The 17098-nt window shown below is 42.3% G+C and overlaps 1 protein-coding gene across 1 annotated transcript in view; it reads left to right on the top strand.

The window, feature by feature from the left end:
- Positions 1-17098, top strand: part of SCML2 (Scm polycomb group protein like 2) — a 69882-nt gene that overhangs the window by 50236 nt on the left and 2548 nt on the right. The window contains exons 9-14 of the mRNA XM_026052303.1: positions 3112-3250; positions 4811-5014; positions 9119-9301; positions 9717-9830; positions 14669-14950; positions 15653-15816. Of these exons, the coding sequence (XP_025908088.1) occupies positions 3112-3250; positions 4811-5014; positions 9119-9301; positions 9717-9830; positions 14669-14950; positions 15653-15816 (1086 nt within the window). The remainder of the gene's footprint in view (positions 1-3111; positions 3251-4810; positions 5015-9118; positions 9302-9716; positions 9831-14668; positions 14951-15652; positions 15817-17098) is intronic.

The following is a 17098-nucleotide window of genomic DNA, read 5'->3' as shown; positions in this document are numbered from 1 at the left end:
TTTTTTTTTTTTTTTTTTTTTAGCCAAATTTAAAAAAAAAAAAAAAAAAAAAAGATCAGGCTAAGCAGTTGTGCAGAAGTGTCAGCGAGCTGCACGCTGGTTTGAAAGTGGCCTATTCAGCGAGATCTATAAGTCTGTGCCTGAAACACTGTAGATTTGTTTGACTTCTTCAATCTCACATTGAAGAAGCAGTCTGGAACTCTTTGTCTTTTTAAGTTTCTTACACTACAATGTTTATCATTATGCAGGCATTAATTCTTATTCTGCAGTTAGGAACGTTAAGCTTCTGTGTCATTTTCTCTTTTATGTAAATGTTTCCTATACTTCTAAGGATGGCACTTGTCTAAGAGTGACAAGCATGTCGGGTTTCGTTTTTCCTTCTTCTTTCCCAGTTTGGACTATGCGGTATTACTCGGACATAATGAGAAAGAAATCTTTACATTTCCTTCTTGGCTTCTAAAAGGATGCTTTGATATAACAGCGCAGGGAATTCCTTCCAGACCAAGTGGTAACACAGGCTTCCTTGCATGGCAGCCTTGCCTTAAGCATGCATCGCAGCCCGGAATTGGGCCCTGYAACTGCAGGATTTTGAAGCATCTACGTGCAGCCTGGCTCAGGGCCCCCCTTCTGCAGGGCACCCCCAGGCTGGCAGGCTGCCGGCGGCCGAAGCTCTGTGCCCGGGCGAATGGGCCGCGTTATCCCGGCRACAGCAGGAGGAACGTGCTCTCCAAACGCTCTTTCCGAAACGCGTGCTTTGTCCTCGGTCTGGAGGAGCGCATAGGAGAGGACAGGCTGGTCTGATCACATTTGCATATGTTGCTTGTGGAAGGTAGAAAGTTGCTCTGCCTTGCAGTTTAGTATTTGTATTTCATTTTCATGCCTCTGTTCCATGCCTCCCATTCCCTCCCCTCTCTCAGCCATTTGACTGCCCATGCTTTGCAGCACAATGAAAGACTAATGGTCCCCAGGAAAGCACGTCACCTCTCCAGGGAGCCCTTCTGGAATGCCAGACCTAAGATCAAAAGCACCGACTTCCTAACAGCATTTTTATTCTCCATATTAAGGATGACGAGGGACCTTTCTGTCATCCAAGACGCATTGGCAGTTTGTGACACCCAATGCGTCACCGCTTGGGTCGGTATCCGAGCCGGCCACCTCTGCTCCTTCATCCAGCAGGGCCGGGCCAGGGCAGCCCTTGTGTTCCTGGTGCTTCCCCTCAGCACCACACGGTCAGTTAGCTTCTCGCCAAACTCACCATCTYTCATCCACAGGCACAGAAATGGTCTAATTCTGATTCAGAATCTTTCTCTGATTTCAGAAAAAAAAATAGTTCTTTATAGTGGAAAGGTTAAGCACTAGCTGCACTTGGGAAGGTGTGTCCTTTCATGGCTAATGGAATGATTTTTGTAGAATATTATCTACTAAATACACAAATTACAAAGATTTACGGATTAATACTGCTAAGTGGAAAACACTTGTGTTTTCTTTGCTTGGTATAAATAGATGATTCAGCCTCTATCTATAAAGATAAGTGGCTACTTTGTTCTATTGCCGTGGGTTGAAGTGGAAAGACAATTCCATCCAGCATTTTCACAAGCTCTCTGCTTACTTAGACCACTAACACTTGTATCTCTTTCCTTGAAATTGAACAGGAGCTGTCGGAAAACTGGTTTACCTGGTGTAAAAGTTGTCTTCATTAACAAACAACCATTTTTCTTTTTTTTTCCCAAAAGCTGACCTGTATTATTCCACATGRTAAAAGATCTTTTTCTGCTCACAATTATGTGGACTCATTCCCCTTTACTGGGGTATCATCACAGAACAGTAGAGGTTGCAAGGAACCTTCTAGGTCATCCAGTCCTACCCCCTGCTCAAGCAGGGACACCTAGACCAGGTTGGCCAGGACTGTGTCCATAGGATTTTTAAATATCTTTGGGGATGGCATCTCCACRGCCTCTGTCTGGCAACAGCAACGTTGCTTACAGAGCCCAGCAGTGCTGGGAGGCACCCATGGTAGTTTTCAGGAAACACTGAGGGAACTGGGCTCCCAAATACCAYTGCCTGCCTTGAAGCTGTGGAGCAGCTGAGGGGTTGGACTAGATGATCTCTAGAGGTTCCTTCCAATCTCAGCCGTGCTGTGACTCTGTGAAACTAGARCTTGACTCAATTTTCTCTAGACTGTAGGTCAGTGTTGGAAATAATCCTTACCACATGAGCAGTCAGGTCTGTGCTGTGTTCAGCAATGTAAAATCCTTGGGTAGTCTCTGAAATTTGTAATTTTGGGGGGTAGATAAATTTCTCATATTTCCATGTATCTTTATAGCACTTCTAAGCCTGTTAGAAATGCCTTTCTTGTACATGTAAAGCACATAACAACAAAGGTAACCCTTCCACCCTAGGTGATATTGTTACCCTAGGTGGAAGGGAAAGCACACTGACCAATTTACAATTCTTTGGGCTACAGATGCTGATACCCTCTTCTTATATGATAGGGCTGCAAAGGAGTTTGATATGGGCAAAGGGTAAGTTTTGACAACCAGCGTGATTAGATTACAACTCCACTGCTTATGAGATGTCTTGCTTATTAGATGTCTTACGGAAAGCAAATGCTTATTTGAGAATTCCAAACTCCTTCTGAAGGAAAATCTAGAAGCTCTGTAAAGCTGACAACTAAATTTGAATTGGGCTTTGTACAGGAATAGCTGCTCTGTGTCACTAATTTATTGGAATTGTGATAAACTTAGATGATTGGGGAAGTATGGGTAAGAAAGCAACTTAAAACACTTCTATGATTCCAGGGCTTAGAAGGATCATTATTTGATATATACACCTTTTATTTTCTCCTGTTCCTTTTTAGCGAGAGTTGAGTTCCCTTTTAAGTCCRTTATCTCCCACTGCCTCACTTAAATAGCTGTAAATGAACACTAACAGTATCTATTACTTCTATTACTCTTTTCCTGGACTTTGTTCTTTGCCATGTGTAGCACTTCTGTAGTAACCATGCATCTTCAGTAGTACTATTGATGGTGTTTTTGCAAACTCCTTGTCGGAAAAAAAAAATAATAAAAAAGAAAAAACAATATCTTGATTTTGGACTTCTTTTTTAAACAGAAAAAAAATCTGCCAGAACAGCAGACTCCTGCGCCAGCATCACCACCTCTTTCTACTTCTGATGGGGACAGTAGCACAAAGCAGATGCTTAAAGATGGAATTAGTTTGTCTGGGACAACAGCAGCCGTTATATCCACAGGTAAAAGGAAGAAAAAAAAGGGGGAAAAATCATACTTCTAGTGTGAAACAGCTCCCCTTTCAAGAATGTCATATTGTGGAAAATATACTGCTATGATACTATTGTAAGTCATTATTCCACTACCTGATTATTTAAGGATATTAGTGGATGGTATTTTGATGCTCGCACTATAGAAAGTATTGCTGGGACAGTAGGGCTTTTGGCAGTTCTGCCTACCTGACATTTTGCTCCTGTGTAAAGGACATTTTAGACACTTCTTTCGTGTCTGTCCCACTCTTTAATATATGAGATGGCAATAGATGTAGTAAAAACCCACAGGATATTTTGGTGTCTTGTAGACTATATGTTATATATATATATATATATATATATATATATATATATCAATAGCCTTACGTTAAAAGAAAACAGATTATTCTAGCCCAATGAGGAGAAATAAAATCTGTCTTTTTTGTGATTTTGGTGATTTGTAACTTGGATTATTACTACAAATATTTCCTCCACTTTGTAGATACCAGGGAGTGACAGATCTATGTATGAAGATATAACATCATTAAAATATCTTTTAGAAATCTATCAGTTTTTAAAACCCATTTTTTATTAAAGCTAGGTAATACTACAGTTTAGAAAATATGAGAGCCTTTTATATATCGAACAGTTAGAATGTTTGCTTAATCACCACTGTGGTGCACTTTTTCATTTAGCCATAATAAGTGTTTTGGATGTGTTCCTAGTCTTAGGACGGTCAAAGCCAGAAGGAAGCAGAAAAAGAATCTTGCTTTAGGACAAAAAAATCTTGCATGTTGCATTGCTGTTTCTTTAGCAAGACAGTCTTGTTTAACCTCTATAGTCTATATACAAAGCATTCTCAAAAGTTGTATTTTATTGCTTTTCTGATGAGCTTTAATTTGCATGCGCTGTTTCCAGAGAATTACGCTTCTTTTATTTAGCAGAGACGGCCAAGCTGTAGAGTGGAAGTCCCGTATGCCTTGACTGGTGTGGGATTACTAAAGTTCTGGATATTGACCATTCTGTCTGCACACATTAAGGCTATATGGATGCTTCAGAATGAGCATCCGTGGCAAGTACATGCCGTACGGCTGTTGCAGCTCGCCAATATGAGAAAAATAAAGGCAGCAAGTTGGTAGGGCCTGCCTTGTAGCATCAGGGCTTTGTAGTTCAGAGCACCTGCCAGTAATTCTTCCCTTAGTAGCACTAGTGTGTGAACGGAACTCAGTCAGAAAAGAGATAAGCAGAGTTAGCCCTTTGTGGAAGCACTTTGCTGTGGTGGCTGGATAGAGAAGGGCTTTAGAACATAGGCTGGGTTTGGAGCTAGGTAGGAGAACCTTAGCATAGCACAGGGAACCTGGTTGGCTCGAGAAGTGTGTGTGMTACCTTGGTGTTCAGCTTCCTGACTGGAACACTATGTCTCCTCATCAAGAGTCAACCAAAAACAAATGGCTTGCAGTTCTAACTCATGAAACAAGTTTCAGTTCCTTCACATGCAACTGTGATTTAAGCGGAGAAGCTCAGCGGTAAATACGGCTTGTTCTTTTTCAGTGTGTGTGTATGTCAACAAGCATGGGAACTCTGGGCCTCATCTGGATAAGAAGAAGGTTCAGCAGCTTCCGGATCACTTCGGACCAGGTCCTGTCAATGTGGTACTTCAGCAGGCTGTACAGGCTTGTGTGGATTGCTCCTATCAATCTAAAACAGTCTTTGGATTTCTGAAATCGGGCCATCATGGAGGGGAAATGATAACTGGTATGCAAAGTAGTGTTGTTTTTTTCCCTTTCCTTTGCTTAGTTGTGGAATTGTGGTAAGGCTGGAGAGTTGACAGAGTTGCAGTGGTTTTGTATTCCTTCTGTAACTCTCTAAGCACGGTCAAGAATGCTTTCTTGGGACTTCCTTCACTGAGTATTGATGCTGCTGAATTTATTTCAGCGTAGAGACAGAATGACTTGAACAATTTTTTCTATTAAATATTCAGCTATAGCAATTCAAAGTCACATACACACAGCACTGTTGGATTCTTATTGCTGAGGAGAGCTAGTGCACCTCCTTTAACAGCTGTAGCCTGGCATTTGTCAAGTAAATTCAGGGCAAGTCAAATATCAGCTTTGTTAAGTAAAGTCATTTGCAAAATCTTATCCATACAAAGTGTTTGTGTTCTTAATGCTTTAACCAACTGGGTGAAAAGTTTCAACCTAGTCTGTTTAGTTTCTGGGTAAATGATTCCATATGTTAAAAATTGCTGCTACTTCCCTTTCCCCTTCCCCAGAATACTAGCAGTGTCTTAGGTCGCTGTTCATCCACCCAAGTCCTCCATTATGGAATAGCTTGACTTCTGTTATGAATTAATGACGGGTCTACAGATAAATTATCCCTGTATCTCAAACTGAATAGCTGCTACTTGGCTTTTTTTTTTTCCTTTTTAGGAAATATTCCATATAGCTGTTAGCACGTCAATTCCTAATTGCATCAGTGGCAGTAAAAAGACTTCGTGTTGCGTTAACCTCCTTGCATTAATGCTAGATGTGATAAATAATTAGTGGAATACGAGTTTAATTAAATCTGCATTCCTGTCTAACAATATGTAAGGCACGGCCTCCTTACCTGCACGTACCCGAACACCAGTCATCCTTGCCTATGCTTCTGCATGAGTTTGTTCACCAAGTGGACGTTTCTTCTCTGCTGTAAATGCCTAACTACACCGTGTGGTTTTGAAATCTGTATTATTTTTGCACAATGCATGAAAAAATATTATTAATAATATCCTGCCCTACCTATTTCAGACAAATTACTTGAGCAAACCCCTTTGGAGATGTGCACTGCCAGTGTTCTGTTGGCGATCATTTATCACAAGGGCCTAAATCCTAGGCTGGTGGCCTATCCACCACTGTGACTGACCGAAAGCAACTATTTCACAGAGGAGAYAGATATTTGAAATTTCTTTTTAATTCTGATTTGTTTGATAGATTTAAAAGTTTTATATGAAAATGAATGGCTTTTGCAGCTAACCTCATTACACACCCTGCATTCAGAGAAGTCTGCTCAGTAGCCCGAAATTTGAGAGACTTGGCTACATAGTGTGTTCCTGAAGCTGAGCCTTGGAGACCATCAGGTTTTAGAGAGCTGCAAGACATTTTATCATTTTTTTTTCTGAAATATTTCTAGAGCCACAAAATGTGAATTAGGTTAATGCTGCACATTACAGCCAGCTGTGTGTGTGAACAGTGAGGGAGAAGGGGAAATATAAAACAGAATAAAATGAAGAATTACAGGATAAAGTAGAGCTTTTTCCTTGAAAATGATTTTGGTGCATTTTGAATAACTAAAAAACAGATAGTTGGTATTGTAGCAGAGGATAAGCAAAAGAGTGTCTTGTAGGCTCATGAAATTTGCTATCTGCCATAGGAAGCAACTGTGTGCTGATGAGGACATGGATAAGATCATATTGCAAGAATATGTGTGAATAATTAGAGGATTCTTTTGGTTTAACTGCCAAAGAAAATAATTGTTTTGAATGGAACTGAATTGAGGATTTGTTCATCTTTTCTGACTCAAACAAAAGTACAAACTGTTTTAGTTTTGCATGATGCATAAGGTTCCAATTCAAGCAAATGTAATTGAAAGGAAATTAAAGACTTGATTAACAAGGCCAGTAATGGTGGTGGTGTCAGGCTCTCTTCTCCTTTTAGCTCACAGCTCATAGACTAGGCATTTGGTGGGGTGAAATAGACTGTGGTTCAGATTAATTCTCTGCTTGAGAAGATTTAAATCAGATCCTTGGGTGAATGTCCTCACTATCAGACACAGGCATTTAGTTCAGGTCTGCTCAGCCTTTCTCCTGGCTCAACCCTTCTCTTTAAAACGCACTCACACAATGAAAGGTGAAGAAATAAGGACAGCCCTTCCTCCTAGGGGCTGGCGTGCACGGAACACCTCGTGCCTGTTTATTTGCTGTTAAAAGCTGGGCTGAGTGCACCTCAGAAATACCCCTCTTTCTTTCTGCTTTCCCCTAGCATTTATCTGGGGAATGGGGGGCTTGGGTCCTCTGCAGGCCAGAGCCAGAAGCGCCTATGGATCGGGATCCTCTTCCCTYGGTGGTGGGTGCGGGAGCTGCCCCTGGGGTTACAAGGGAGCTGTGTAGGCACTGGATACTGACGTGTGCATGTTTCCCATAGTATGTAATGCTGGAAAAATCAGATTGCCCCAGTTATTTCTTGCTGTACCCACCTGGAATCTCTAAGATAATATTGTTCTTTTCAGCACTTCTTTTTGAAATGAAAAGTAAGGCAGAGAGAGTAATTCCCCAAGGTCATATGCGAAGCCCCGTCAGGCTATTATAAAGCATTTTACATTTTTGCTGTAGCTGACAGTACTGCCTCACAGTAAATTTGTCAGGAGATTAGGCTGCGTTCGGCCTCGCAACCTGGTTGCTCGCTGTAGCTGGTTGACTTCCAAGGGAAAACATGCCTTCCAAAATCCCTTCTCAATCCCCCTTGCCCAAACAGGAAGTAGGGACTCTGTGTCTGAGCCACATGTGGGGCTGTGAATCATGAGGATTTCATTTGAGCACACTGGAGTCTGGATAAACCAAACAGGCTGCGGGGAAAAAAGTGCTTCCAGGATTTGCCCCTGTCGTACTGCCTTGCAGCTTCAAGCGCTTGCATGGGCCCATTCCAGCAGGGAAGCACAGGAGACGGATCCGCCTTTTTGGAAAACAACCTAGAAAGTTCCTTAATTCACCTTCTGTGAGTAAAGGCCTTCTTATTGCTCCTGGGTTTTAGAAATGCACGTGCTGCCAAAAACATGTTGATCCTTTAAAGCTCTGTTGCTGTTGGGAATCTAGTGTTCGCAGCACAAAGTGGCCTGATAGGCTAAGAAATCAAGAAGAAAAAGTGATATGTAATAGGGAGTTTATGCTGCTGCTTTCTAATTCTAAGCTTTAGCTGCAAGTTAAACTGCTTTGGTGTAATGGCTTTCGAAGCAGAAGTAATTAATACTTTCTCCTAAAGTAATGGTAATAATTTACCTCTTTGCTGGTATTAGCAACATTAAATCTTTCCAAAATCCTGAGAATAATCACTAAAAAAGGTGAAAATGCCCTTGACCGTATCAGTCTGACTTGTGTGGGGGCCGAGGAAGGTGGCCRGCGGCTAAAGGTGCCGGCCTAGGCCCAAGCTCTTTGCAATCCGTCGGCTTGCCAGGCACTGCATGCCTTGGTGTCTGGCGCGGTGCCGTGTCCGCCGCCCGGCTCCCGGGGAAAGGGGTGGGGAACTGAGCAGCAGGATGTCGACAGCAGGGTCCGTTTCTCCAAAGGTAAAATAGCAAGTGGCCAAACACTTTCTGCCACCGGAATTGCAGCAGCAGTAGGTGCCAGCACACCACCACGAGTACGCACAGTTCAATTAGGAACTGCCAAAAAAGGCATCCGAAACGCTTGTTTACTTGCTTGCTTTTAAACAGATACTGTGAAGAGTCCTTTCTGTGTTATGTCCTGCGCTTTTTTGGCAGTGTATGTGTTTTTTATTTTTTTTTCTCCTGTTTTATAAGCTAGTAACAAAATACACATAAGGTTTTGATGATGAGGTAATAGTTACAAGTTTTGCTGTGCTGGTGTAAATCCAAACCTATTTTATTGAAGCAAGTTTCCACAGAGCAAATACAAGCTGGCAGGGACCTACGYTGTTAGAATCAGCCCCTGGATGCCAATTTGCTGCATACCAGCATGAGTGTTTACTCTCCTCTTGTTCCTTGCACAGTGCAAATCAAAGGTGGATGTTTTCGCTCGTGGTTAGTGACGGTGCTTTACTAACCTTCATGATGCTTGGGTGGTGTTTGACATCATCTCGTTATTCGCAGCCTCCTTTGACGGGGAGAAACACGCCATCCATCTTCCCGCCGTAAACAGCGCGTCGTTCGTCCTCCGCTTCCTGGAGAAGCTCTGCCACAGCCTGCAGTGTGATAATCTCTTCAGCAGCCAGCCTTTCAGCCCCTACATGGGATGCGCGCACAGCCCCACGGAATATGATAGGAACAAACCAGGTACTGTCCAACAGCCGGTATTTTGGAGGACCAGTGTGTTTTTGAGCAATGGGTGCTCTCAATTTTGGCTTTGTAATCTTTCTTTAACTTGATTTGATTGAAATGAATCCTTTTCCAGTTCTTAGTGAATTAGTTCCAGCCTGGTCGTGCTTTGATGAATGGGATAGTTTGGACCACATGTGCAGGAATCACTTTGTCCAGCGAACTTTCCTGCAGTCCCATCAGGAGACGTGTATTGTACCACTGGGGTAGTTTTACAAGAACAAGCTCAAAACATCACATTTCATCTTTTCAATTTATGTTCAGATCGTAAAATAAATGCACAAAATGGTGTCTGTCTTTACTTTTGTTCCTTGACTTCCCCCATAAATATTTTTTATGTTAGAATAATAGCTGGTGACTTTCCTCTTCACAGCAAAAGAAGAAATACCTGAAAACAGAGGTGCTAAACGATATTCTCAGGACTCTCCACCGTACACTGCCCCTCTTTCCCCTAAGCTTCCCAGAAATGATGCTCATCCATCTGAAGGTAATTACATTGTGCTTGGACTATATATGAGGATTATTTATGATTTCAGTATTTCTGGTCAGAAAAACAACTACAACTCGTGTCTAGTTTGTCTTGTGGCTGCTAGTGGCAGCCTTTGACATGTCAGGATGAGAGAGTACGTTCATTACTGGTGAGTGGTGCAAATATTACAGAAGATGTACTGCAGGTTCTAGAAGTCTTTCCCTTAGACATGCTGGCCTCTTTTCATAAMGGGGCTCAGGCAGATGGGTGATGGATGAAGCTTCCTCTTCATATATGGTAATTTAGTAAAAAGCCAGTTGCCTTAAAATGAGTTTGAAAATAAAGGAGAAGCAGCTCCTAATAACTCTGGGCTGGGGCCAACAAGCGAGTGCGGGTAGTGCTGCACGGGGCCAAGCTTATGGCTGAGCTAGCTGCCACTGTGGGCTGAGGTGGCCCTGCTTTCCTTGCCTCCTTGGACTTGTGGGGCTCCCACACCTCCTGCCCTGGATTGCCAGCTGGACCGGGGAGCCAAGGGCGCACGGAWCACCTGGAGAAGCAAACAGCCCTTTGCGGGGCAGCCCCCTGGACCGGCTCACCGTGGTGKCAGATGAGCACAGGGAAGGGTTGAGGGAAACAGCCTCTGCTGCCGTGGGCAGCCACGGTTGCATTGCTTCAGCTGCCTGCTGAAGAGCTACTTTCCCTGCAGCAGCTGCGCATGCATCTGCTTCTAGCCCCTCTCAGACGTGAAGCCTGTTTCCTTAAACGTCAGCGGGAGAGACTTGCACAAGTGTGCTCTGCGCTCCCTGCGTGGTTCTTTAAACCCCAGCAGCTTTGCAGGTTCGACTCATCCCGGCTTTCGCTTGTTGTGATTGATACAGCTGCACAGAATTGCCAGGGGCTTTTTTGAAGTGTGACCGTGATTAGCTGTTTATTCCATGATAATGTTTTTGTTTGTTTGTTTTGGAGATCTTCAGGTCTTTTTAGGGGTATTGGCATCTGTGGAGACAGAAGGATTGCTTTCTCTGTGCCAATTAAAACTAGTAGGAYTAGAGTTAGAATGATCATTTTGGGCATTTTAACTGATATCCTCCTCTTTATTTAATTTGGTGTGATTTATTCTTTTATATAAATGTAACTTCTACATATGTAATATGTAAGAGATAATACATAGGAGGAGGCAACAGAAATTAATAGTAAATACATAACTGTTACCTAAACAATATTTAAGTATACAAGACATCTGTTGAATTGTCACATATTTCTGTTGTGTAACTTGATGAAAAAGACTGAGATGGAGTTGCTTGAACTGAAGCAAAGCAATATTTGAGTTAGACCTCCATTATCCTGCAAGAAATCTCTCTCAAAGCAAGCATGCAAACATACACTGGTTTTTAATGCTTATTGAGTCAGTTGGTACTGAATCCCTTTTACAGATTAAATTGCTGCATTCCTTAAAATATATTTGAAATCAGTTCATTATAAAGTGCAGTTATCTGAACTTGAAAGCAAGATAAGTAAGTAAATGCTTCATCATGATTTCAGAGATTTGAGTTTGTACTCTGTGTATTTCAAGAGGCAAAATATTCCCCGGTGCTGTGTGTTTTCCATTAGAGCAATGTCCTCTGCTGGAAATCTGGAGGTAATTTCATAGCGGTCAGTCATGGGTTGGTTAGCAAAAAGATCTATCCTAAAAAAAACCTTCTGGCTCCATTGAGACAGTTATCTTGAAATAGTTGTTTTGAAATACAATTGAAGACAAAACGGCATAATTGTGGSAAAGGGTCTTTCAAACAGCTCACTTTCCTTCTGATCTGCTCAGGGATATGTTTTGCAGGATTTTGCCAGCTTTTCTACTCTGTAACAATTTCCTCTTGAAGCTGTGAAAAAGAAAGGTGGCGAGGGGGTTAATAATCTCCTCATGGAAACAAAGTGCTCTTCCCACCGCAGCCGGTTATGTCACCCGGTTACGTGAGAAGCAGAACTTGGGCCTTCCGAGTCCCCGAGGAGCTTGCAGAAGCTTGAAAGCCTCTGCAGGATGTGGATGTCTCGTGCTAAAGAGCCTGCTGCCTTTTTACATTTAAACTATAAGGTCTTTTATAGGGCTTTTATTAATTTGCCCAGAGATCAGGTATTCTGCAATGGAGCCTCCAGAGAGGCACAAGCACCCCTGTTCTCTTCCCATACAGTGGTGGTTCACAACTGCTCAGAATGCCGAGGCAGAAAAATGTCATTCACTGCCCTGTGGACTGSCAAGCTCTGCCAGACACCAGTGTTGGGTCTGCAGTCACATCACGTGGGCATTTTTTTCAATAAGATTGCAGCTTTTTCTTGTTACTTTTTGTGGGCAGGGGAGTAGATGGGACTGTCTAGTTGTTGGACAGAAACTCCTCTACAAGCTGTGGTGGCCCGGCCAGCTTTCCCGTATTGTGTATGTGAACTGAGGACTGACATTAAGATTAATTTGAATACTAGCATCTTAGAAAACAAACAAACAAACAAAAAAAAAACCCTGATTCCAGTCCTTTTCAATACTGATAAGTGTAAGATATATAACATCGGAGAGAAATCTAGGATAGGATTAGAATAAACTCAATTAGATTCTTRTGTAATATAGACAGATTTGAAAATCTTAAAAAGATCAAGTAAAACAACTATTTAAAAGTCTGTCTTCTCCTCTTAGGGCTATCTGGTTGATTGCTTTAAAAAGATTCATTTTTAAGACATTGATGTTGGCTGAAACATGCTTGAATATTCTAGTGGGAACTTCCCGTTGGGCAGTACTGTGTCCATTAATTCATTCTGCACTCCAAGCCTCCTGAGCTTTGTCCAGCTTGGTACTTGTCCATTTAAAGTCTCACCTCTGCTTTTTGGTCTTCTGCACTACTGCAGAATGATTGCTTTGTTTGCATTTCAGCAAGTTGCTGCTGCTACTGCAAGCTGACAAGTGTGAAGAGGTTTAATGTTTTCTTTGAAAACCTCAGTAGCCACTTTACTTCTTTGCTTCAGATCTGATAAACCAAGAGGTGGTTGTTTTGACTCTTACTATAAAACAAAATGTTCCAATATTTTGGGGGCAAAATAGGGCTCTCCTGAGAAGAGAAATAGCAAATACTGTTTTAGCTCTTAAATTCTTTGTCCCTCCGTGTAGCTTTTAGGGTGTTAGGTAGAATACTGAATCAAAGAAGGGCTTGTGTTCTTAAAAGCTGCCTTACTGCACAGCTGTCTAGTCTAATGAAGGATATTACATCTTCTTGAAGTTCTGCCTTACTGAGTTCACTAAGGGGATGTTTCTCTGAATGTCTTTATTTCCCTTCAGGATTATGTTGTCTGAAGACCATTACTGCAAAATACATTTAACAATTCCTCGCTAAACTCATAAAGCAAGTTAAAGAAGTGCTTGAGAAGCTCACAAGCATTTTTAGGAAAATACTCTTCCTTAAGTTTTATTCACAGTATTTGCCCCTCAAATAATTCAAAGTTGCAACACAAGAAGGAGAGTAAAACTTATTTCACAACCTGATTTCAGAGGGTGTCGCAGTTCTTATCCAGAAGAGCAGGTTGTGTCACTCGTGTGTGTSTTATAACTTTCCTGAAGTAATTTTCAAGATACAAACATGGACTTTGCACYTCTGTGGACCTGGTAGCTACATTTTCCAGCTCTTCATTCTGGCAGCAAAGAAACATTTATTTCTTTTAGATTCGTACCTGGTGCTTCCAGCTTCTTTCTCATACTGGATCCTGGGCTAGTGCGATGGAGAAGAATGTATGGAAGTGTTAGGGACCACAGGGGTATTCACTGATTCACCCCTTCGTCCCCATGTAGGCTGTTGCTCCCCATCAGGCTTGAACTGGGGTAGGGTAAGAATGGCAACTTTTAGTAATCAAATCGACCCAACTGCTGTCCTGGGGCAGAGAGAAAGGAAGCGACTGGGCTCCCTTCAGCTGGTTGAGGAGTAGTTTTAACAGAACTTCTAAGTTAGTTTGTGTTTTCAAGAGTAGAAAATAGCAGATAACTGATCAAAATGAACCAGAGGAATGTGTTTTTACTCCTTTCCTGAGGAAAGTTTCAGCTTTTTAACTTTTTTCATTTTTTATTTAACTTGCACAGTGGATTCACTTGTATACGTTTATCTTTAGTTTAGCTTAGCCCAAACCTGTCTGCATAGATGTTGGGTTATACTCTCAGCAAAACACTAACTGKGTGTAGGTACAGCATTGTGGTCAGGATGTGTTGGTGTTAGTTTCCCTGTATCTGGGATTGAGAACTCTGTGCAGCTTTTGTATGTAACCTCTTCTGTTTTGAGTGGCAGCCACTGTGTCTGAATGTGTTGTSATCTATGAAGGACAACCAACCACTTGTTTTGCTTTTGAAATTAATGGTTTCCACTATTGTTCAGAACAAATTGAAGAACTGGTAGCACGAGAACTTTTGTTAGAAACCTATTGCAAGGTAAACACAATCGTGGTGATTAATTATCTCACTGATGATTTTGAGAACCCCTTTAAAAAAGGTTGATGAGGATGCTGACCAAGCTTGCCTATGTGTCACATTAGCATCGGACAGTTCTGCAAAGCAGATTTTACTGTGTTCCTTTCCTGGTTGTCTTGCAAACACAACCGGAACGATTTATGAAAGTCTGTCTCAAATTTGACCTCCTTTTTTTATTGTAAATATACCGAGAACTCAGTGATTGCTTGAAGAGAAGGGCAGAGACTCTGTAGTTGTGCTTGCTTCACAGCTTTGCTGACAGGCTTGRAATCTGCTCTTAGCTGGAAGAGAGCACGGGGTGGAATTAAACAACGAGGTTATCGCCACGTCCGGCACTTCTAGCACATCGCTGTTTGTCTTTCTGTAGCAGAGACGTTGCCCGTAGAAGAAAACAGCACTTCCAAAGACCACCGCTTTTCCGAGGACTCCATGGATTCCGCCCTGAACTCGGTAAACGCGTCGAGCCCGGCGCGCCGCAGCTCCGCCGAGTACCGCGCGGCGGGCAGCGCCCTCTGCTACCGGAGCTCCCTCCCGCCGGCCGCTGCCACCTCCAGCTCGGCCCCCGGCCTCCGCCGGCTCTCCTTGGGCTCTGCTGGGAACAGCAGCTACTACCAAGTTAGCAGGAGCCGCGTCCAGAGGCGGATCGAAGGTATGCTGCATGCCTGAACTTCCCTGAGAGTGTAGCTGCTTCCGTAAACGCACAAACTCCAAGAGTTGACACATAAACAAGTACTTTGCCACGGAGCAGCCTGCGTATGGAGTGAAATGCTGCGCCGATTCCAAACGCGGCCAGCCTGCTAGCCCAGCGTCCAGTATGGAATTTAAGCTTATTAAAGCTAATACTGCTGTGGAAGCCAGGGGGATTTTGCCTGCTGCACTTTCCTCTCCCTGCTATTCTGGCCCTGCCACAGACCTGGGGCCTGGGGAGTGATAGTTTTATGCAGGTCTCATTTTGAGTATCTTATCCGCCCTTATTGTGTTACTGAAACACAGGGATAGGGTTTCTTCCTGTCCCTCCCTCTGCCTGCACAGCTTAATGTGCCTTCCCCACATTCCCCATCACTGGYATCCTGGGACCCGGGAACCAAGTATCAAACTAATCCCTCTACGTGTGACATAATGCTAATGCTGCTAAAAATAGGAGCAGTTACATAAGGCGCATAAATACAACCGAAACTGTTTGATGTTGCTTGGAAGAAAATAAAAACATCTTTCATTTTAATATATTGTCAAAGAGTGAACAAAATAAGTCTGGTGTTAGTATTAAGACTGTCTTTTTGTAAAATGAAATGTATTATCCCTGTATAGACTAGTGATACTTCTTCCTTTCACAAAATTTTTATATTATCAGCTGCAAGTTCCACAACTGGACCAGATCTGAATGCACTAAAAAGGGAACCTTCAAGAATATTGAATAAGGATCCTTCCACCTGGTCAATAGAGGAAGTCATGCGCTTCGTGAAAGAGGCTGATCCACAGGCACTAGCTCCACATGCAGAACTCTTTAGGAGACATGTATGATGCATCTCCATTCTTTCTTACAGATTTTACATATCACACTAATTGTTAAAGTACCCCTTTTGTGTCTASCTCTGTGTTTGCAATTAAAGGTAGGGCAGACTCTACCCACTTGTATGTTAGACAGAGGCTGAAAAACATTTTTTTTTGTCCAGAACTCCTACTGTGGTATGTGTTTTCTGTGTTTAACCTTTGTTAGACTGAAATAAATTGCTGCTGCTTTCCAGTTTATATAGAGAAAAACTGGAATTCCCTATTTTTATGGCCCAGTAGCTCTGGAGAAGACACAATGCAGTATATGCAGTAGGGGCCACATAGTCCATGTAGATGTCTGCTCTCTAAGACAGTCTCTTTGTAAACTGATTATCCCRGAACCACACAAACTGTTGGGCCTTGTGAGCTTTGCATTTGATCATTAACTGTAAAATTCAGAGGATCGGTTAAAAAATATCTGTTTTAACAGTATGCAGCATCTCATGATCCTGTATTTAGAGAAACTGTGTGTCTGCTTTTGGTTTTAGTTTCTCCTCTTCCTTCCCACTGTGCTTCTCTGCAGACTGCTCAGCTTTCTTATTTCGTCAGAGATGATGAAATTAACCCTCCCCAAAAGAGATTGGCTTCTCCTTAGCAGATCCTGTCRCCAAACTCTCTATTGATTTGTGTCTTGTATATGTATTTTTGCATGAGGTCAAAGGCATTTATTTCATCCTTGTTCTGCACCAGCTTTTACTAACGACTACATTTCAGAGTATGCTATATTTATGTTGAACTTTTTTTTCCTTCAGGTTTTAACAGGACTTTTTGTCTGATGTCTTAGTTGTATAACAAGACTAAATATCACCTGTTTTGTTAGATCTATGTTTTGTTTTGTTTGTTTTTCCTTTGTGCTGTTTTAGGGAACTTAACTGCTTGTCTGCAGCACATAGTGCTGCCAAGAGCTTAGGATGGTCACATTTCATCAGCTTCTCAGCAAGGCCGTTGAAATTTGACCAAGTTGTCCTCGATCTTGATCCTAACAATGTCTGGGTTAACCTGAGCCTAGATCTGTCTTGTTTCACAGATTTAGCTGGTCAGTAACCCCTGCCTCCGTGTGACTGTTTGCATGAGCCTCCCACAGCTGTGCTCAAGGTTCACTGCAAGGCCTCCCTGCTTGGATCATTTAATCTCTGACTGCACAGACCTTCTTTTTCAGCTTTTTTTCCTTGACCCATTCACCTTTTGTTTCACTTGGTACATAATTCCAAGGGCTATTTGGTCTTTTTTTTTTTTTTTTAATTAG

The sequence above is a fragment of the Nothoprocta perdicaria genome, unplaced genomic scaffold (assembly GCF_003342845.1).
Source record: "Nothoprocta perdicaria isolate Ctin4 unplaced genomic scaffold, notPer1 scaffold_112, whole genome shotgun sequence".
Classification (NCBI taxonomy): Eukaryota; Metazoa; Chordata; class Aves; order Tinamiformes; family Tinamidae; genus Nothoprocta; species Nothoprocta perdicaria.
The sequence above is the reverse complement of the archived record's forward strand: the minus strand, read 5'-3'. Positions and strand labels throughout refer to the sequence as shown.